The following is a 22,971-nucleotide window of genomic DNA, read 5'->3' on the forward strand; positions in this document are numbered from 1 at the left end:
CCTAGTCTCCAGCCCAACATCAGCACTGGGCACTGAGCTGCTTGTGGGAAGATGGAAAAGCTCTGCACAGATGAAGACCACTGAGGACTTTCCAAACATACTTCAAATGATGGCACCGTGTGCCCTCACAAAAAGGGTTATAGTCTCATAGGATAGAAACCAGGAAAATAACAGTGCCCAGTTTTGCTTGAACTTATTTCCATCCACCCTAAATGTTCTGGGAAGCAAGAAATCCTCGGAAACTAAATAAGTCTTGCTCCAACCTCTCTTTTACGTACCCTTTACTGGCCATAGCAGGTGGCATTTTGCTCCAGTGCTAGACCACTGCAATGGGTCAGCATGTGTCGGTACACACCGAGCGACCTGAATACACTGCACCAGGAGAGATTATGTTCCTGGACCATGCAAACAGATTGAGAGAGGGAGTACTGTTTTCATTTGACACAGAGTGGGCTGAGACACAGAAACACGTAGGGTGCTCCGTCTCTGATTAGACTGGTAGTTACACACAGTAAGAGCTGCTGCTCTCCAAAATTTGGGAATTGTAGTACTGCTTACATTGTGCCAAAAGAATAACAACAACAACAAAAAAATCACACCAGAAGGATATTAAAAGACTTCTATCTCATTACTTTCTGCTTTCTTACTTGGAAGTCTTCTGTTGTCCTACTAGAGATGGCAAAAGTGACTGAGACACATTGTGGTCCACGGACTGCAAAGGGCCACCAGTGACCTGCTTGCAAACAATCCTGACTTGAATAGTCTTTATCCTATTTTCTCTCACCATGCCAAAAAGACCTGAAAAACTAGCAGAATCAATTCACTAGCCAACAGAATTGCTAAAGCAATGACCACAAATTCAATTCCAATATGAATTATCTTGTACAATATAGAGTTAGTATACAGGCATGAATCTGAGTTTTGGGTAGCTTACCCAAACTGCATCTCCAAATGTTTTTGATAGTTACTTTGTTACTAAAAACTTCAGATTGCTTATTTATATTATACATACCATAAGAAAATTTAAAGATACTAAAGTACTTACTTAATTTGCAAACCTCTCTAGTGATTCAAGTTCTGTAAAACTAAAATTAGTATTATTTAATGTATTTTGAAAGCCATACACAAAAATACACAGTTCTTACAGAATGTAGCATCTAATCTTCTCTTCAATTTTCTTCAGCTTTATCTCCCTAATTTGTCATTATAGTGTCACATTATTTGCATTCATATCAACAGCAAGTTTACGTGGGTAAGACTCGTGTGGAGAAAAATAATGGGTAATCACAGAGTAAGTTACAGTTGTAGCGATGGCAATGACAGAGGTGTGCTCGTACCGGGGTTATTTTTGGTTACCCTGTAGGCTGTGACTGAGCAGCCAGCCTGATGTGCTCGTCTGTGAGGTAAGTGAGGTGAGGAAGGATGCCTTCGCTGCTGTGGGGGTGAGCACAGACTTGTTTTCTTGTGCTGCCCCTTTCAGCAGATGGATGTAATGCGCAAAAACAAACAAACAAAAACCACAACAACCCTCTTTCTCCTTCTCTCAGGCCCATGGGCTCAGGATGAGCTCTACAAAAGCCAGGCGAGCACAACCGGCTGCACCCAACATGGGGCAATGACGGGATGCGCTGTGAGGACGCCACAGCCACCTCAGCTGCCACGCTCTCACAGGTACACGTTTGTATAAACATTTGGCATCACCCAGGAACAGCCAGAGACCAGCACAAATACTTGCACCCCACGGACACCTCAGCAGGCCCCCAGCCAGCCTGGGGCGTGCATGGGGCGCAGGGCTGTGGTGGTTTGTCCCAGCCAACCCCCGGTGTGGGGGGCAGCGGGGCTGGGGGAGGGCAGGGCCCGGGCTGAGCCCCTCACACAGCGCCCGGGCCCGGCCGCCTCCCCCCGGGCGGGCCGGGGGCGTGCGGGGAGGCGGCCCCCGGGCGGCGGCGGAGGGAAGGAGGCAGGGAAGGGAGGGAGGGAGGCAGGGAAGGAGGCCGGCAGGCGACGGGCTCCGGCTCTGGAGGTCGGCGGCAGGATGGTGAGTGGGCTGCGAGGGGGCCGGGGCGGGCGGGGGGCGGCGGGTTTTGGACCCCCCAGCGCCTGGTTCGTCAGCCCTAACCCCAAAACGACAGCCCGGGCACAGCCGCCGGGAGCTGCCGGGGCTGCGGCACGGCCCCACGGAGCGCTGCGGGGCCCTGGGCTGCTGCACGGCACGGGACTGTGCCGGGAAAAAGGGGGGGAAAGGGCATGAGCCCTGCTGGGAGGCACTAAGGCTGGCAGACGCTGTGGGTCCTGCGGGATAAAAGCAGCAGTGGGGGCTTACACGCAATAGGAGGGCGCGTTTGGGCTGCAGTTTGACAGTCGGTGTGATCTGTGCCATCTTCATGCGTTTGCCTGTGCAGTATGGATTTATCAACACGTGCCTGAAGTCCTTGGTGGTTGAGAAGTATGGTGAAGAAGTATGGGAAAAATTAAGGTAACGCGTTTGCAATAAATTTAATATATGTAAAGAAAATGTTCCTGAACTCAGCGGCAGAAGATTATAACTTCTTGGCAGCTGATGTTTATCTCAGTTAATTTTTAGAAGTACCTAGCAGGGCAAAAGCAAGAGTTTCTTACTTTGTAACAGGTCGTCAGCTGGTATTAATTTGTTATACCACATAATGAAGGATGATGCTTTGTCTTATGGACAGTTGTGCAATAGAGTCACTGTCTCACTGAGACAGTATCAAAAAGTAATTGCCCTGAGAAGGTATCATTCTTGTTACTAAGTCAGTTTCATTCCAGTACCTTCAGAAAAGTAGGTAAATATATGATCTTTTCCATTTTTATCATTACTTTATGAGCTTTTAAATATTTTCCAAGACCTGAAGAAATACAAATAATACTTAGATACATACATAAAATAGGCACTGAAGACAGTGTAAAAATTCAGCAAATTTTTGGTCAAATCTGTGGAGACCTAAGAGCTTGACAACGTGGCTGTATTGAACAGCAAGCCAGGAGACCAGAAGACAAGCTGCCAGTGTAATTGCTCTAGCACCTCCACATTATGATGCCCTAATCCTGGGAAAAATTTATCTTAATACCATAACATGAAATAGCAGAAATTTGGAAGTGGACACAATGATTCATCCCTTTTAAAGCAACGCTTTTAAACTATTACTGAAAATAGTGTGTTCCAATATCAAGCATGAAGGAGTTTAAGAAGTGGGTTAATAGCAAATAGTGTTAAATGAATGCTGGTTTAGTCACCCAAACGTGTCATATTTACAACACCACTAAGACAAGAACATTGTCTTTCCTGTTACAGACTCCAGGCCGGAGTTCAGGATACTTTCTTGACTTTTGAAGTTTACAAAGATGAGATCACAATGCAACTTGTTGACAAAGCCTGCAAAGTATTAGGTATGTGTCACCATACCTCAAAAATGAGCCCTCCTGATTCAAGCCTGAGACTGCACCCCACATTTTGGTCTCCTGTGCTCTTTGGAATGCATTCCCCATGTTGCAAATGTTCTGCATTTCCTCTTAATCTGTCTGACAGCATCGCAAGAATTTCCAAGACTTTCGTAGTCATTAAGATACTTTTCTTTTGCCAGGTGTTCCTGCTGACATGGTTCTGAGAGAGTTTGGAGAATATTTCTTTGAATTCTGTAAACGATCAGGCTATGATCACATGCTGAGAACACTGGGTGGAAATCTATATGAGTTCATAGAGAACTTGGATGCATTACACAGCTACTTGTCCCTTTCTTACCAGGCAAGTTCAAGTAGTAATTACCGAGTGGGTATAGGTGGACGCTGCCAGAGTTTGCAATACAAAGAAGAGCATCTCACTGGTATGAACAAGTAAGGTAGAAAGATGCTCTAACAGCCTCTCCTGTGTTCTGAAGCTGATTACTACAAAATGTTTGGACAATATATTTTTTTCTTTCTGAGTAGTTCTCAACAATAGATCAATAGATATTATTTAGTACACAGACTGTAATAAATAGGAGATGGCTCTTCAGAGTTGAGCATATTTCATTTTCTACATTTCAGCTTGTTCTTATTACTGTTTATTTTGTTAAGGCACATGATGCTTTTGTGCAAATGGAATTCACCATATTCCTTATCTGAGAAGGATACTGAAGGTTTTTTGTTTTGCTTTGTTTTTCCTCAGGAGATGAATGCACCATCTTTTAGAGTAGAAAAGAATGAAGATGGGTCAATGCATTTACATTACTATTCAGATAGAAGAGGTCTATACCATATTGTGCCAGGTAATCAGATAGAATACAGATCATCTGGTAAGCAATATAAATACAGGCTAATATATTTGCAGATATAATTTGCTCAGGTTTCAGAATCTTTTTTTCAGATGAGGACTGGTCATGAAATTGAAGCCTGGTAAGGTTTAGTCATCAGACATCCAAGCCTTTGTATTTCCCTGACTGCCTGATCACTCATAGCTCCCAGTGGCTTCACCAGGATTCATAACTTGCCAACCCAGCCTTAAGTGTCTGTTTGTGCTCTAGAATTTCTAGAGAATCCCTGTAGAATTCCTTTTGTGGAAGTAAAATTAAAGTTCATGGTATGTTTTGTTTATAGCTGTTGATTAATTCTCAATAATTCATACTCCTTAAATTATAGTGACTAGAAATTATAGTTGTTTTAAGGACATACGTACATATTCCTGCAGAACATGCAATTTTGCAAAATTACTGTTTGACAATGCTCAAAACTGATCCTTATTTTAGCATTTATAGGAGTAAAGATCGTTGACTTGGGGAATCTCCACAATTATGCAAAGGTTACACATCTACAAGTCTGTAAGAGATGATCATATTCATTTATTTCCTAGATGCTTCTGAATAACAAGCTTATCAAAATTTCCCCCTTTATCAAAACTCATATTCCTATTGGAACACAGGGCTACTTGGAATTTCAGACACAGCTTTTCATGTCATTGTCCAATATTTCACCAAATAATTAATTATAAATGAAAAGACTGATAATGCATCTTCATGAAATACGTTCTTTCAAAATAAAATATTCTGCAGTTACTGAAATAGATTGTTATAGCAGAATCTGTTTAGATTCTGTGTGGTTTTGAGGTTAATGGGAATTTATATTATTGCTATTTATGACTATTTGACCACCTTATTCAGACACCCTGCTGAGCTTTTTTTCTAGTGAAAATAAAGCATTTGTCATCAGACAAAGTAAACAAACAAACAAAAAACAACAGTAGCTTTTGAGAATATCTTGTTATACACACATTCTTACCATGACAATGGTAGTAGGAATGAAATAGGTAACTGCAGGCCGCCTTCTTCTTCCAGACTCATTTGGAAAAGTAATTCCTGAAACACTGAAATTCCACTGTGAGCTCTCTAAAAGTGAAATTGAAAGGTTTTGTTCCTGGTAATATTTTGTTTTTTGTTTCACCTTCAGGAATCATTGGTGCAGCAGCCCTGGATTTTTTTAACATTGAGATTTCAATGGAAATAGTCAATCAAACAGAAGAAGAAGAAAGAACTGGGAAAAAAGAGCATATTGTTTTCCTTGTCACTCAAAACCCTGTACTTCCATACAAAGATAGAAAGAAATATTCTTCCTCACCTCCATATCTTGCTGACTCTGAAAAACAAAGTGAAACCCAACTGAATAATGAGGTATTTTAATATTCTTTATCATTATATCATTAAAATATTATTAAAATTAAACACCCTTGAAAAATCCCTTTGGGTTTATTTCAACAGGACCCTGAAAAAGCCAAGAATACAATTAGAGACAGAGGAAACTTGGTTTGTCCTGTCAAGAAAAGTCACTGGAAAACAATAAGAGGAATAATCACGTTAGGAAGAGGTGAGAGATCATTCAGAGGGAGCTTGTCATCATTTACAAGTCTCTTTAATAAGAAAAACAGTAACCCTTGCTGTCTTCACCCATTCATCCATTTTAAAGTTACCATTTGTATTTCCTCTGCATCTTTTCAAAATGTTTCTGGTTACACTTCTTTCAGTTAGACTTTGGTAATCCAAAAAAAAAAAAAAAAATGCACATAATAAGCATGCTTAATAATGACAGATACTGAAATGGAATATGACCTGTCGCTTTTGTCTCATAAACAAGGTATTCTTCAGCAAAATATTTTCCAATAAAATAGCATTGTGTGGTACATCTGATACTTCCCTTTCATGTCACATTCTCTAAACTGATGATTTTAAAGAATGCTTTTTTAACTTGGTAACTGTTATTTCTTTACAATTGTAGTAAATTCTGAAAGCCAAGTTATACCTTCTACTACCCAAAAATCTACCAGTAGTAGGCTAATAATCTCTGTTTGTACCTGCTGGGAAACCAGAAGGTGTTACCAGTATTGTTGTGGTTAGGATCTTTTGATTCCTCAAGAGGAATTATAATCCAGTTTAGTATGACACTGCCGTGTAGATTCTAGGAAGGTGTGAAAAAGTGAAACTGTTATCATCTGCTATAATGCCAAATGTATTGCAAGAGCATGCATATTGATAAGTTAATAGATATTCAAAAGCAAATTTTAGAGTAGCACTGTTATTTAGAAAACAAACAAACGACAAACCGTTAACAATAAAGACTAGAAATTATCAAGAGCCTGACTTTGAAAGATGACAGAAGCATGCTGAATTCCACTGAAGCAGTAAGAGGTCTTAAAGTTGTGTCATAAATTCATAATCTTTGCACCAGTATCCTGAGTGACTTCAGCATGTGTTATCAAACAATTTACTGCAGTAACTGTAATAGCAACCTTCTGTTAAAAAGAGATCACTTGAAACAATCAACCAGTTGGTTATTGTGAGCTACTGAAGAATGCTTGCGTATACTATGAAGTCAAGGAATTAAGGTGCTCCAGTCAAATGAAAACTTTTGACTATTTTACCCATTTTATTCTGAATATGCATCATAAAAATAACTGCTCTAGCAAGCACAACCTTCCATGTAAATACTGTGACTGTTCTGAAAAGTATTCAGGGTAAGTAAAATAAAAAACAAACAGTAATTTGCTCTTCGTGCTGTGGACTAACGTTCTTTGTACAGGAGATTAAAATCCAGAGCCTGCTGAGCTTTTTCTTCATAAGTATTCATAAGTGGCTGGCAAAGTCTATTAAGTCCACTTCTGTGTACGCTTTTGTGGGATGTATTTGTGTTATATTGCTGTGACATCTGTAGATTCACAGAGCAGCAATATCTGCAGTCACTCATCTACTCCTACTGTTTCCACGTAATTTCATGCATGTAGTGCTCTGCGCTTTTTATGTGGTTAAGTTTTAAATGTGGCCAACTCAGATTAGTTGCTAATCAGCTGTGTATTAAACTGCACAGCATTTAGCACAGATGTATGTATATTTCCAGATCCACACACAGTTAACTTTGTCTTAACTCATTATGATACAGAGTCCTATCTTACTGAATGCTAGAAAGTAATGCTGAATGGTTTTATGAGGTGTGAACTGATTAAAAACAATACAATTATCTTGCTACAGGTAAACTCCTGAGAGGATTTGACCCTGTTTATCCCAAGAGTCTCTGGATTGACACAAAAACATTTTGCAATGGGCTTCCTTTTCATATGGTTTTTGACAAAGAGGTAGGACAACCATATAGTAAGGGCATTTAATCTGTCAAAAACATATAGTTGTTTTCTTCTGTTGTGACTGTCCTACGGTTCATCTCTGTGTTTGCTCTTTATGCAGTGCACATTAATTTTTAGCATTTACAGAATTACTTTTTATAGAGATAAGAAATAAAAGTCGCTCGTAGCAGAATCTTGATCATTTCAAATAGGATTCTCCTTTGAATTTATTGAGATTCCCACATATGAAACAGTTGCAAATATGCTGCCAAGGTATAGTGCAGCAGTCTACCAAACACAGAACTGAATTTTCTGAAGTTTCTGGTATCTTTCCTGTCCTTGGATATGTGCGAGACATGACCCATCCTTTAAACAGGCTTTGTACTTACAGCTAGTCACACTTCTCCCAGTTAACAATCTATCCAAAAGCTTGTAAGGCTTTGATTGCATCTGAGGTTCTATGTGCTTTCTAAAACTCCACATTCGGAAAACCCAGACACCTACTAAATCAAGCAGCACGCAGTCTCATCTAGTAGGAACTGAGCCCACAAATGTCTTTATTTTCCAATTCAGCCCTCCTCTCCGATACACACACGTTTTCTACAGCAGTGGAATTGTGTTTCTCTTTGCAGGGACTGCTCTGTGGCTAGTTTCCAAATAGCCTGGGTCCCCAACAAGCTACACTCCCTCTTGCTCCCAATATTATGCAGAATATATTAGCTTAACAGAGGAGCAAAGAAAGCAGAAATTTAGAGTGGGACTGCAGAAGATAGCTGAATACGGCCACTCAGGAACATGTTCTGGCATCATGCTGATCGAAGGCACGTCACTGTCTATGTTAGCCAAAGTTAACCTTTTAAGACAGCCAGTCAGCATAATTTGATAAAAATCCTGGTGTAGAAAAAAGGCAAGTCCTGTAGCCATTATTGGTAGCTGGGTCAGAGCTTCAATAACCCTGATGACATGCAATGATGGCAGGGTGGGCATTTCTTTAGGGGTTAAGCTATCATCTATGGTCATCAGGCTAAATGAGAATGACTGAAGCCTTACATAGTAATGGTTAAAAGAAGAAATAAGAAGGTAACAATCCTTTAGAAAACTAAAAGTTGCCGAGACATTTTGTACCACAGTTATTTTCTTTTTAGGATGCAGGACGCGTGCTGGTATCTACTTCTCTCTTGCAGCTACATACAAGGCTGAGATGTTTTATCTTCATATATACATGTATGTTACATCATGTCTATATCTGTATATAAAATATATATAAAAGTATACCTCTTTAAGTTTATATTAGAGACAGTATTAGATTGTCTCTTGAACATTCTCACACAAAGCTAGATGTTCATAACAGCCATGGGAAATTAGGGCTTCCTGCAGCTGCCACGTGGCTGGAGAAGCAGGGCCAGAGAGCTGTGGTGGTTCTCTTACATTTTTTTTATGATCTGACACTTGCCAAATGAGGAAGAGAGCCCTGAATCACAATACAAATTCCCCATACTTTTCTGCAAATTTACTATAACGTTGATGCTCCTTAGGGAGCAGTGAGAGGATGGAAAAGGGTGAAAGATCCTCCTCAGTCTGAAACACTTTTTTCTCCGGAACGCTAGCAAGTATACTGAAAATTACTCCATGCATTATCGCCCTACAGCATATTGCCATGAAACAATGCACTTGCTTCTCCTTCCCTCAGTGGTATGCTTAAATGTGCTGGAATCAACACGATTACATTAGGCCTATACAAATACAAGCGATAATAAGAGCAGATAGCGGGGGGAGGGGGGTCGTTTTTAACAACTGATACTGAAGAGCAGTTGGATAATAACGCCTTTCTGTGGGCTGCCTTGCTGTGAAGAAAACTCATTCAGAGCTTTGCAGTAATATGCTAATAAGATAGATTATTTCTGAGCAAATTTGCTATGTAGTGTGGCAAGGCTGAGTACGTATACTTGTATAAACCGTGATCATTTGTAGCTTAGCCTGAAGCCAAACAGGATATGGATTATAACCCGTTGTCCATATTTTCTTTTTAAGCTCAGAGTGAAGCAAGCTGGGGTGAGCATCCAAAAGATTGTACCTGGCCTTCAGACCATGGGCATCTGCTTGGATCAGTATTTCAGTATCGTTCACCCAGAAGTACCCTTCACCATCTCTAGCATTCAGAAATTTATCAACAGCCAATTTGTTTTCCAGACTAGGAGAGAGATGATGCCAGAGTCATGGAAACAACGGCCAATGCTAGAGCTTAGAGGTACTCCACTGTTTTCAGTAGCATAAATGTTCATATTAAATGACGAATATTGCTGGAGTTGAACTAATGCCTTTCTATGGACTCCCAGCTTCACATATAAATAGTCTTGTCGTGCAGTGAGGAGAGGATTAGATGACTCTGTTTACAGAAATAGTACTTCAAGATGCTTGTAGACAAATTCTGCTATTACTTCACCAGAATTTGAAGGCTTTCAGTTAGAAATAATGGTAGTGTTCCCATTTGAAAGGCTTGGAAAGACTGTGTTTTGTTGCAAAACATGTATCTTTGCAGGTTTCCTGGGCAACAGGGACAAGGCCAAGGTAGGATTAGATCATTTTCTGAACTACCTCTAGTCGTGGCCATTCTCAGAATCAAAGAACTGACTCACCTCCAGCTGAGTTTGGGAGAATGTTGTCCTTCTAGCAGTTATCAAAGTAGTTTTAAGCCCTCCATGAGGACCAGGGCCTGTGGCCATGAAGCATCTTCCACTTGTTTTAGGAAGGTCTCGCCTACTTTTTCTTCCCGAGCAGGGTGTCTGTCATCACAATGTCACCCACATTGGTCTGTCCTCTGATTCTGACCCATGCACTGGCTCATCACCCAACCATAGGCAGAGCTCCACGTGCTCCCCTTACTTTTTCACATGAAAGGCACCTCTCCCCCCTAGCCTGCCCGTCCATCCTAAAGAGTCTGTGTTCATCCTTTGCAGTTCTCCAGATCTATCTGACCAAGTCTCTGATCCCAAAGACATGGTAACCCTGTAACTGCACTCAGACTTCGAGTTCCTCCCATTTTACAGGCACTTCAGAGACACCCAGTCATGGTGCTTTCCCATAATAGCTATGAGAGTTTCCCCTGTGATGCTGCCCTAAGTATTCTTCTTTGCAGAGGTCAGAAGCAGTAATTTAAGCGTTTATTCTGGGGCAACCTCAGCAGAATAGTTGTATTGTCATTCTCGGTTTTGGTTGGGATTCACAGCCAGTTTTTCTGTGAATCTCCCCAGTGCTCAACTAAGGCCTTCAGTTTCTCTGGGGACCTGTGGAAGATGAAGGGGACACAATGCCAGCCCTCAGAGCCAGCTTCTGGTATCGCTGCCACCAGGCCCAGCACGGCAATGCAGTGAGCTGTGTAAAGCTAACTGTCTAGGTCTCACCTCCCTGTAGCTCTGCAAATCACCATATCCACCTGAAGTGGAATCACTTTGCATTGCTAAGAATTTTCTTTGATAAAGAAATTATTTCTTTGTACTTGGAACAACATTTTTAACCCAGCCAGCTAGCACAGGCAATACCAGTTCACAGATCTTGGATTACATGTTTGGCACATAAAGAGAATAATTAAAACACTGGGCGAGCATTCCAGCAATACACCACAAAACACAGCGCTCCTGCCAGCACACAGTTCCAGATCTGTCAGGCAAAGGGGAGGGAAGGGGCAGGGGAAGAAGGAAGTGCTTGAAGATAAATTTCTGATAAAATTTCTACAGCTGGAGGAAGAGATGTCTTCCCTTGTGACTCCATGCATTTGGAGTCCTAAAATGTGAATACATTATTCAGTTCTTAATTTATACCTCTGAGAGGAGTTATTTCATACTGGCTGGGTTTCAAATATGGATAAAAATAAATTAACTGTACTTTTATTTTATTACTTTTTTTTTTGTAGTGACATTTACAGATTGATTTGTCTTTTTTTTCCCCTCTCCTATGTTATGTAAGAGTTTACCAGTTGAAATTGTTGTAGCAACAAAGAGATTTTATTTGCTCTATTTTTATTGAGAGGAATGAGTATGGAATGATTCAGCTTCATGTAATTAACTGTAACGACACTTGCTTTAAGTATTCGATGACCTCGATTTTGCTCCTTTGTACTATATAATGACCTAATTTTCCCTTCTCTCCTTTCACCTTTACATGATGAGTGTCAAATCTGGTATTCCTGAGATTCAGAAAACATTAAGAGTTCAGGGGGACCTTGAAAAAAGTGCTGTTAACCAAACAAGGGACTTTAGCCACAGGTAAAAATTCTACTTCATTTTATCCAGTCAGGTTTAAAATAAGCAAACACAAGACAACAACAAAAACCCAAACCTGTAACCAAGTCTCAACAAAGGAAACAAAAACCCAATCCTCCCCTAAAACTTCCTTCTACCTGTCAGGCATTTTTGTACCTACTTATTTATGTGAGCATAGTGACTGAAAGCTTCAGCTTCCAATAGGAAAACTTAATTGACTTTACTGGGGCCACATTTTACCCATTCTGAAGTTTAACTTTAAATGTTTCACTTAATCATTTTGAGTCTCAGTTTCCCTGTGTACAATGCTGACTCATTGGCTTCAGGAGCAATTCAAGGAGGAGAAGCAGAGAAAGGGAAAAATGTTGTGAAACCTGTGGTTCCTATCAAAGAGGAAGAACCTGAAACTTGGTCAGGTTCTGCCTACTGGTTGTAGTGAGTGGCTGCTTTCTGGGTCCTGAACTCTTTCTGTTTACCTAGTGCACCTCATCAAAACAAACCCACCTCTAATTCCAGGAAACATTAATAGCTGTAATGACCCAGACCCTACAAAAAGCCATTGTCCTTAGAAATCATCCCCCAATAACAGCATCAGTAATACTGAACATCACATGAAAGTCTAGGTTGATGAACACTCTTACCAACACTTGTTTTAAACAGGCCAGATGATCTGGATGGAGTCCCTGCAGTGCATGCTCTATCTCTGCTCACCTTTGCTTCGCACTTTGCACGAGCTAGAGGAACGACAGATGCATATTGCAGACATTGCACCTCACGACGTGACCAGGGATTTGATTCTTCTCAATCAGCAGCGACTGGCAGAGATGGAGCTCTCTAACCAGCTGGAGAGGAAGAAGGAAGAACTGCGAATACTGTCAAAGCACCTGGAAGAAGAGAAGAAAAAGACTGAGGCTCTGCTCTATGCCATGCTCCCTCAGCACGTGGCCAACCAGCTGAAAGAAGGGAAGCGAGTTGAGGCAGGTGAATGAACAGTATTCATTCATGATGCGTGACTCATGCGCCAGGCATGGTGGTGATAGAAATTGGGCACTGTCACAGCCCTGTTGTCATTGTTGTGGAGTAGATTCTCTACTTAGTGAAACTCGTGGGTAGTAGGTAGGAGGACCACAGCCCCTTAATCTTGATGATAACAGAGATTTGGAAGCTGTTTGCCAGAATTGTTCCCTAGGAGATGAAAGGTGTTAGCAGCTGCCCATTCAGGTAGCAGAATTTGGAGTTTCAACAGGAAACTGAGCTTTTGTTGTTGACAGGGGTGTACAGGGAAATGAGAGCTCAAAAATGAAAGCAATAAAGAAATCGATGTTTCCTGGAAAATTTTCCTAGTTCCTCTAGTGTATCTATAAACCTAGAGTCATCATTATTCAAATTTTTCTTAAGGATAGCAAGTGAGAACATGCTCAAATTCCCTTTAGTAAGCAGACATATGAAGTTGGGGTAAAGTGCTAAGTATGTCCTGAATGTAGGTGGACAGGAACATATTCAGATGTACGAATTGTTCTAGATGCACTATGGTTCTTATATTTGAAATATTCCTATATCAACATCTTTCATATCAGGACACATATACTACAACTGAATAGTCTTACTCCTTAAAATAATGACTAGAAAGAAGTCATTGCAAACAAGTCTTAAACAGATGTTGTGATTGTCCAGCCATTACCAATACTTACAACTGTTTTTTCTGCTCACAGGAGAGTTCAAGGAGTGCACCATACTGTTCAGTGATGTTGTGACCTTTACCAACATTTGTGCCCAATGTGAGCCTATTCAGATAGTTCTCATGTTAAACACAATGTACCTGCAATTTGACAGACTGACCACAGTGCATGATGTGTACAAGGTATGTGTTGATTGGTAAAGACTGTAGAAATAGCCTGGGAACAGGTTGTTGTGCTTGCCGATTTTTTTTTTTTAATGCACTTAGGTCGTCTTCAACCCACCATGATTTTTGACAAACCATGAAATTCTGCAGCATGTTTATAGTGGCCATGCAGAGAAACTAAAAAAAAAAACAAACAAAAAACAATACAAAAACAAACAAACACAAAAAAACATACAGAGGTGTGATTAAATATATTTAAAAGGTTTGTTAGAAGTTATACAAGAGTATAACTTCTATCATGGGCTAAAGTCGCTTTTCACAACACTTACACCAGGACTGCTGTTTTTGATATATCTCTTTCTTTTCTCTGTCAAATGTCCACCCAACATGACAGGATATTCCAGTTTATGGACCAATTTGAATAATATTCATAGTCCTTTTACTCCAACCTGTTGTAAAACAGGTCAGTATACATATATTATTGTTTTCAGTGGGAGATAACCTCACAAACAACACCCAGGTAACAGCTAGGCTTTGATTTTTGCTCATGGAGATCTTAGGCAATGGTGTATACCTCCTTCTGACCCCAAAGAGCATCAACTAGATCTAGACTGCAACGCATGTATTGTCTCCAAACCGTGCTGGAAGGATCAGAGCCCTGGCAGCCATATAACAGAGCATTATTAACAACTCCAGAGCTACCTAGATTTGAGCAGCCGAAGAGCTGATCCTAATTTTCTGTCTGTCCCTAGCACATTAAATATTTAGGAAGGCAGAAATAGTAAAGGGTGAAATCCAAATCTCATTTGTTCCTTACTCAGGCAAGACATGCAGTTCATCCTGCAATAATTTGTACTGGGAAATCAGAAGAATTTCTGCCTTGGCAAGGAAACTCTTTTCAATAATTGAAGCAACCAGGATATGGCCCACAGATTTTAGGATAGATTAACATCATATTCCAAATCATACATCTTGAGTAAATTATCTGTCACTATAATAATCTCCTTTTGATGCCTGTATATAACTCCCATTAATATTGAAGGAGGTAACTAGGTACAGAGAGGGAGGACAAGATAACTATTTCAGGCATTTGAGAAAGAAGTGAAATACTGAAATCAATCAGAGAAACTTGGCCCAAGCTTATAAATGTCTGAGTTTATGAATAAATCTTGTTAAATTAAATCTCCTGCCACAGCCTAAAAATAATTAAGGTATCTGTTTGCATTAGTAGCTTTTTACAGTTTTTAATTTGTTAGAGAAGATTACTGGTATTACTGTGGGTCCTCAGTAGACGATTTGTACAGGAACACCTTTTTCAGGACTAATATACTGAACTGTTTTAAGTCATCATGTCAATGAACAAGCCCAATGATGAAATTATGTTCCTGCTCTCCTATTGGTGCTCATTATTAAGAAATCCAATTGATCTAATTTAAGCTAATTTCTTACTTGCTGATGGTGAATGCAACAGTGAAGTCTCACAAGAGCAGTTTAGGAAATTTCCTGGCTGTGTAACAGTCTTTTACAATGGATTTTAACCATTGGAGAATTCTTCCAAAGGGCCTGCTCTATTCCCAGAAAAATCTCTGGTATGGGGACATGCACTGAGGTGTTTCTCAGGTGCCATAACAGGCATTTCAAGGAAACTGGGTGCCTGTAGTAGGACTAACACTTCAGAATTTGTCTCACAGACTGCAGCATGTTGTGGGAAAACATTGATTGTAAGGAGGGATATTCACAAACTGCTTGGTTCACACTGCATTCTCTGACAACCTGCCATTGGAAATTGTAGGTGTCTTAATTTCATTTGAACCACTTCATAATAATCACCAGTGAATAGACTCACTTGATTTATTGTGACTTTAAAAAAAAAGAAATACATCGTTAAAATCAATTGTGAATTAGAGCTAATTAATGGCATTCAGCTGTCAGTTAATCTCCTGGCTCAGGAGACTGTGCTTGGGAATAGTTCTTTGTGTGTAGGCCTGCCCTGGTTCAGTGGAAGGCAAGGCAGTTTGACACTTGCACAGCATCTCTTACTCCGTAGGGTCTCTCACACTGATATCTTAAATGGGTCAAGTAAGCAGGGACAAAACACACTGAAATTTTTAGTCTGGAGTCAAGGAATGGATCTTTGAGAAGGAAGAGGGATTTGGTGCAGGTAAGGAGAGTCCCAAATAACAAAGCAAGTTACCTGAACAAGATATATGTGGTATACTCAGATACTTGTCCTTCTCAATTAAAGGTGGAGACAATTGGAGATGCCTACATGGTCGTAGGTGGGGTTCCTGTGCCTGTATCCACTCACGCTGAGCGGGTTGCTAACTTTGCCTTGGGGATGGTAATAGCAGCTAAAGGAGTAGAGAACCCAGTTTCTGGAAATCCAATCCAAGTAAGTTGTTAACAAAAAGATGCAAATGTGTTTGATTCTTGAGTTGGGCTTCCGGTTAAAGTATTACAGTGGGACATCAAAGAGCTTCTTTTAACTTTACTGTAACTTTGGGCAAGGCCCACATGGGCGTATTTTTCACCAAGAGCCTCTCCCTGTGGATATTTGGTATTTTACTGGTGTCCGGTGTTGTGTTAAGATGAACTTTTAGGTGTCTGGAGAGCATTAAGAAAGATGCTAAATGTTAAATGACATTTTTTGGGGGTGTTTTATGTCTTTGTAAAGATTAGAGTTGGGATCCATACAGGTCCTGTCTTGGCTGGAGTTGTTGGAGAAAAGATGCCTCGTTACTGCTTATTTGGAGATACTGTGAATATAGCTTCCCGGATGGAGAGTCACGGTGTCCCAAGTAAAATTCATCTAAGCTCCAGTACCTATCAGTGAGTAGCTATGATGAAAACTTTTCCTCTTAAAAGCTGTGCTAAAAACACTGCCTTGAACAGCTGCAGCTTTCAGATGTAGATGATGCTGTCCTTTATCACTGATTTATGCGGCTTATAAAGAAAAATCACTGCTTGCAAAGAACTTTGTTCTGATTATTTCAAGTGTCCATATATATGGAGACAGAAGTTTGAAAGTCTTGATTCTAGAGAGTAAAAGAAGATGGAAAAAAAAGTGGTAGCTTATTTGTAAGTGCCAATAATATGATGTCAATAATAGAAAGACAAATCATTTAATTTTACATCCTGCCAAACAAAACTTTAAAATTTCTCTTATTGAATATAACAATTTGTGGCAATGCAGTTTTATTTGCACCTACTAAGGATAAACTGTATAAACCACTATCCTATTCATGCAGGGAGGAATTTAGATTCCCAAAGCTTTTGTCGGTAAAAATTGAATATGACATTTTCAATAATTTTGTGTACGCATAACATGTGCGTGCAAGAGGTAGAAGTGAAGATAAGCTAAAAAGGAGTAGAAAAATTGGGAATAGAATTAGGGAAAGCCAGAGCTCAACTAGCATTGAAATGAGCAAAGCTGGTTCAAAGGCAGTAAGAGGAGCTCCTGGTGCTACATTACCAGAAGAATATAACTGAAGATGTGAACCTGCTGTGGCAGGTGATTTGGTGACAGTGCCCCAAATCAAATCTGAGTTACCCTAGGCCTCTTTTGCCTAAGTCTTCACTAATGAGGTCTTTAAGGCCCCTGCACCCAGGGTTGGGGTTCAAGGAGTAGGTGAAGTACTGCTATTGGAAGAGGATCAGATCAAGAATTTTTTGAGAAGTCTTAGTCCACAGAGGTCTATGGGGACAGATTATGATGCATCCAAGGGTAAAGAGAAAGCTGGGTGATGCATTACCATCCTGCTGTCATCTTTGAAAGGCTGTGAAGATCAGCACCCTAGTAACCAAAGAAATCCAGATATTACACCCATCTCCAAAACCAGCAAAGAGGTCACTCAGGGGAACTGTAGGTTAGACAGCCTCATGTCAGCCACAGTGCAAAGTAGGTCCTCTTGGAAGACATTTTTGGATGAAGAAGGTGATTGGGAGTAGCCAGTATGGATTTATTGAGGGTAAATCACACTTGACAGACCTGATTGCCTTCTCTCATTGAATGATGAGACATAGTTCTGCCTAACTGATACTGGCTGCCTCAGTTCTTAATTTCCATCTACTGGTCAGAAAGAGCCTTCCACCATCCCAAAATATTTGTCTATGTGAGCCACTAGTTTTTATAAGACTGTATGTATAAAGCTATAAAAGCAAGTCAGGCTTGAATAAACAGTTGGAACAAATTATCTCATGGTTCATGGTCAATATCACGTTTTCTTTTTTTTTTTTTTTTCCCAAATGGTTATGCTTTGATTGCTTAGATTATAATAGCTCTTCTGAAACATCAGTGCCATTTTTTGCTAGTCCTGAATTTTCATGTGTCATTTTGCTTCTGATATTTTAGATGCCTAAAATACAAGAATTTTGAGATGACTGAAAGAGGAGAAATAGAAGTGAAAGGCAAAGGGAAAATGCACACATATTTCCTCGTTAGAAATAAAGCTGCAACTGAGAATGAGATTATGGGGAGGCCAGGAAAAGACACAGATTCTGGCCATGAATCAGTTCAGTCCTTTCAAGAAGGCAGGACTGAAACAACACCAAGTTCTCATCAGACAGGTAGAGCCAACTTGATGTCTCTCTCTCTCCTTAAAGAAACAAATGTAAATACAACTCACTTAAATATCCCTTTCTGTTCTTTTTTCAGTTAATCAGACTCAGCAAGAGAGGGACCAGACCACAGCCATTGCAATGAAGTATATTGACAGTCCCACAGATGCACAAAACAGTCTCAAAAGAAGAAATCAAGCAAAAAGTGCAGATTTAACAGGTAGCTATTTAGTTACAATTCAGAAAAGGCAACAAAGTAACTGAGGCTTAATCTTGCAGCTTCATCATATTCTTCTGAATAATTATGGTTTTACTCAAGCCAGAAGTTCATGGCAGTAGAATCATAGAATGGCTCAGGTTGGAAGGGACCTTAAAGGCCATCCAACTCCAACCCCCAATATATCCATGTTGGTTAAACTAACCATTCTGCACGTAACTTAGGGCCAAATAAATTCACTCTCAGAACAAACGGAGGTGTAACTCGTGCACTAGGGAGAAAGAAGCTGACATAGCTGTCAGACTTCAGTGTCTTTCTGATAATGCAAACAGAACTGATAACTGTTAGAAAACTTTTCACATGGGTAGACCCATCTGTTCATATATGCATCTTTTCCTAGAAAAGCTGCCTTTTTTTTTTTAATGAAGTTATAAGGAAACCCTTATCAATTCAAGCTCGAGAGAGGGAGAGACCTCACTAGCTATGCAGCGTATCACTTCTCAAGCCAGTCTCCTGCGGGGTTTGGAATGATTTATTGCCATGCCCATGTTCTACAATCAAAGTTCATTCTCATCTGAAGTAGCTGATACTGAGAAAGAGATGATGGATTTAATGCCATAGCAGGCTAATCTAAAACAGCAAGTTTTGTAGTTCTGTTTGCATAATTTGTAGTTTTTGTACAGACTAAAAACGTTGTCACTGATTACTGGAAAATATTTTACTCCCCTCCCACCTGTTTAGAGATGGTAGTTAATCTAATATGTGATGTGCAGACAAACAGAAACCTCTGTGGTCATTAAAATCTCACACTGAAGGGGTGTTTCTTTACAGGCAAAACTTATGATTCAAAAAGCTATGGGAGTCTCCATGGCAACCAGCATTCAGATGATGCTCCTTGTCATCCAAACAGGGAAAGAGCCAAACCAGCTACCGAAGAGCCACAGATTAGAAATGTTCGCTCCAATTTTTGCAATCTACTCTAAGTTTCTTACTTTATACATGAAACAGCATTTTTCTTATGATTTACTGCATTTTCCTGTTGTGGGACTGATTTTGTATATCAAGTACCTCATGATTTTGTTTTTTTAAAGAAAAAAGATTTCATCACAGTTGTCAGCAAAAAGAATGAAGGATATATATTTTTTTAATCAAGCTACACATGCCATATAATATTCTCAGTGGAGAATGAAACCACCACAAGAGACTTTGAAGATGTATTTTTCAGCTTCTGCCGTGTCTTTGAGTATCCCTATGTAAAAACCACTGTTTGGTATCTCATGCAGCAATCGAGAAAGCGGTGACTCATACAACTAGAAATATTCCTACTCAAGTGAGCACTTGCAAAAAAAGCAACATTCCCTGAAGTGACCATCTGTCTAGACTTCAGCACAACCAATATCTGCCCTGTGTAAGGTCAGCAGAATTTGATCTACTATGACGACAATTTAATCTCTTAACAGGTCTTTTGTTGGGTTGAGGCATTGTGCAGTAAACGTGCAGAATAGATTTCTGTCATCTAATACAACCTGTATTTTTCCATCCCGAAGAGACAATATTGTCTACTTTATAGCACATAACAGTAAAAAAAAAAGCACAAAATAATCTGCAGTCTTTAAACCAGCTGTCCACACTGTACTTAGAAGATCTGAGAAGGAAATGCACGTAGTGGAATTACGTAGCATCAAATTCATCACAATGCTGAAGGCCTGCTCATGGCCTGCTACCTGAGACCTTCAGATGAATTTCAAGTTTATTTCCTGTGGTCTCACTCCAGATAAACAAAAACAAAGTTTGAGAACTACAGAGGGAGTGTGTCAAGGCTGAAATTAATGCTGCTAACATCACTGAAAATAACTGTTAAAAGATCAACATCCTTTACCTGGTGTCAGAGGCTCCCTCGCTGAATCACTTCCACGCTGATATATTCTTAGAGCGCACCTAATCAGAACTGGTAGAGAAAAATTGAAGTTCAGCTATCAAGGGTGTAACATGCAGGAGCAAAAATACAGTAGATAAGAAGATTGTGGAAATCCGGCACATCATAAATTGTCCTCTCCTTCCTTTAAGTGGAACATGGAGTAGATGAATGTGCTGAGTTCTGGGTGACTTTGATATGCAATGCACCCTGCACATTGATTTATTATCTTTGGGTGTAGATTCATTGTCTTAAGTACGTAAACATGAGACCCATATGAACTTTGAGCAAGAACCCACTGGAGAAGATGATAATGTTACTCCTCTGTTACAGCCTGGAGCATCACATTTCCACCCCCACGTCAGTGGCAAGAGTGAAGCCCTTTAAACACCAGGCGGAGAGGTAAGACTGATGAAAGGAGTTGCCTCCTCTCTACAGTATTAACAAGATGAAATTTCACCTAGCTAGATTTTCTTTTTAAACCCACGAGACAGGAGCTGTTTTGGCTGGATGCTCTGTGGTTCTGTCTATGCTAGCGAGCAACGCAGACCAATTGAGGCAGATGTGTAGAGTGAAGCTGTCAGTGCTGACATCCACACATCAGGTATTTCAGAGGGCTTGCTCATGTGGTCCTACACACTGGATACCTTTCAGCTTTTGGAGCACCTTAGAAGTGCATCTTCTGGCTTCGTTCATGCAGAAGAGATCAGTTCATGCACTTTGAGACCACTCTACAATTTGAAACAAAGTACAGTAAGTATGACTAGGGATGTCTCCTGACACTGACTGAAATGGTGCAAATCCAGATGCACCCTTTAACATTAGCACTTTCAACAACAAAACAGGACAGCGCCATTCTGGAAGAGTGCAATTTTATGACTGGCAGGATTTATTTATTTATGTATTTATTTAGAAGGATTTTGTTATCTAGATATTGCTCATTATTTTGGGGAGGGTCGTATCAGCTGTAGGGTGAAGATGTGTCTGAGCATTATTATTGTTAAAATGGTTTTACCAATGGTGTGCTTGTGTGCTACCCTCAGACACACATCTAAATTTCACCTTAGTAACACTCCCTGACATGGAGCACCTTCCAGTGCTCACAGTTTTGCACTTCTGTGTTGTGACCGTAGTTTTAAAAAGTCTTTTCTAAAGAAAGGTAATACCCAACTTCTCTCTCACTCACGGTGAATCTGCCATACCAGTTAAATCAGTGCTCTCCCACTGATTTAACTTGAGAATTTACTCTGACAAGATGTTTTTGCCTCCAACCTAGAGACGTGTTTTACTACTCTTGAGCAGTCATGCTGATGAAATGGAGAACATGTCATTTAACAAATGGCAGTGGTGGACTCCGTGTTTATCTGGACTTGCTATGGGTATATAAAGCCACTTAGCCCCAAGCACGAGTGTCACACAGGAGGGAACATCTCTGACAGGCCAGTGCTAATGCAGGAGGGAACCTCTTGCAAAAAGGCCAGGGCCCCTCTGAACTTCAATGAATTCTTTATGGGAGGAAGAAAGGAAAGGACCATGGCTTAATTGCTGCCTGCATCTCTCTGCCCAAATCTAGCTTTGCTTATACCTCCCCTTTTCACACTGACCAATCTGTGAATATTTAATAGTGGAATGTGTTAATTGACAGTAACTGTGCCATGGTAAGATACTTTATGCTGTACTTCAATAAAATTGATGTGCTCAGTGGTGTCTCTGTGGCCTCTGCTACATCTGGTCTTCTGCTGCTCTGCTGGAGATGTGGAGCTGGGTCAAATCTGAACACCTGCTTTTAAAAATTAATGTGCCTGTACATCATCCTGTGTTTCTAGATCAGTAGGTACTGCTAAAGACTGAAATAATGCAAAAATACTATTCAAAAATATTTTTTCCATTAATATACCGACTGCCATTTTTCAATGACTACTTTGATTCATTTCCCTCTTTTTCCTTCCACCTTTTCTTTGTTTTTTCTTACCAATATACAAAAAATTGTTAAGATCATTACACCTCTAATAAATGTAAAGTGAGTTTAATTTCTTGGCCATGCACAGTTATGCATTTTTGTGGCATCAGAATCAGCACACTACAGTTAACATTGTCATAAGCTAGAACGTGTTAATACAGTTTTCATTGCAGTGACTTACCTACATTGAATTGACACAAAAAAGGTGAGAGAACACAATTTCCCGCTGCCACTTCATGGATGCTGAGGCTTAGAGAATTTAAAAGCTGAGATTCTTGAAAGCTGTCTAGAATATATGGATTGCCAAATCCCATTAGATCTGGTTTTAAAGAACGAAGTTTCAAAAGCACTTGGGTGCCTTGAAAGGTTAGGGGCCAGATTTTCAAAGATATTTGTTGTTACTTTGGTGAGTGAAATCAACTGGATTTAGGTACTTAACACGTGTCTGGTTTCTGACAATAAAGCTTTCATTAAAACATTTTAAAAAGCATTTCCCTGTCAGTGCTTTCAGAAATTAGCAAATTTTCCAGACTGTACCCTCATTTTCTGGGCGTTGTTGATTAAACACTCACAACATCAAAATGCAACTCTGTACGGAGCCATGCTGGAAATAAAATTCACAA

The 22,971-nt window shown here is 40.1% G+C and overlaps 1 protein-coding gene across 10 annotated transcripts; it reads left to right on the forward strand.

Moving 5' to 3' along the window:
- Positions 1 to 1,929: 1,929 nt before the first annotated feature.
- Positions 1,930 to 22,967, forward strand: LOC137861085 (guanylate cyclase soluble subunit beta-2-like). 10 transcript variants are annotated; one of them, XR_011099368.1, is made up of 18 exons: positions 1,930 to 2,038; positions 2,403 to 2,476; positions 3,314 to 3,408; positions 3,603 to 3,763; positions 4,166 to 4,265; positions 5,440 to 5,660; positions 5,748 to 5,853; positions 7,509 to 7,612; positions 9,629 to 9,845; positions 12,517 to 12,837; positions 13,569 to 13,717; positions 15,945 to 16,091; positions 16,374 to 16,528; positions 18,051 to 18,265; positions 18,354 to 18,476; positions 19,757 to 19,886; positions 20,722 to 20,790; positions 20,883 to 22,967. XR_011099368.1 is itself a non-coding variant. In XM_068692136.1 (17 exons), the coding sequence occupies exons 1-16, from the start codon at positions 2,036 to 2,038 to the stop codon at positions 20,763 to 20,765; spliced, it is 2,235 nt and encodes a 744-aa protein (XP_068548237.1). In that variant the 5' UTR covers positions 1,930 to 2,035; the 3' UTR covers positions 20,766 to 20,790; positions 20,879 to 22,967. The 10 variants fall into 10 exon arrangements, 7 of the variants coding, with proteins under 7 accessions (XP_068548237.1, XP_068548239.1, XP_068548240.1 ...); XR_011099367.1 differs by having other exon boundaries at positions 20,722 to 22,967; XR_011099366.1 differs by lacking the exon at positions 20,883 to 22,967 and having other exon boundaries at positions 19,384 to 19,886; positions 20,722 to 20,738.
- Positions 22,968 to 22,971: the final 4 nt, after the last annotated feature.

Source organism: Anas acuta, chromosome 9, assembly GCF_963932015.1.
Source record: "Anas acuta chromosome 9, bAnaAcu1.1, whole genome shotgun sequence".
NCBI lineage: Eukaryota > Metazoa > Chordata > Aves > Anseriformes > Anatidae > Anas > Anas acuta.

Bases quoted from the DNA above. Each gene is read 5' to 3' on its own strand.
- LOC137861085 (XM_068692132.1), top strand. The intron at 12,838-13,568 runs GTGAATGAACAG...TTCTGCTCACAG, and splicing joins AGGGAAGCGAGTTGAGGCAG to GAGAGTTCAAGGAGTGCACC. The intron at 16,529-18,050 runs GTGAGTAGCTAT...CTGATATTTTAG, and splicing joins CTAAGCTCCAGTACCTATCA to ATGCCTAAAATACAAGAATT.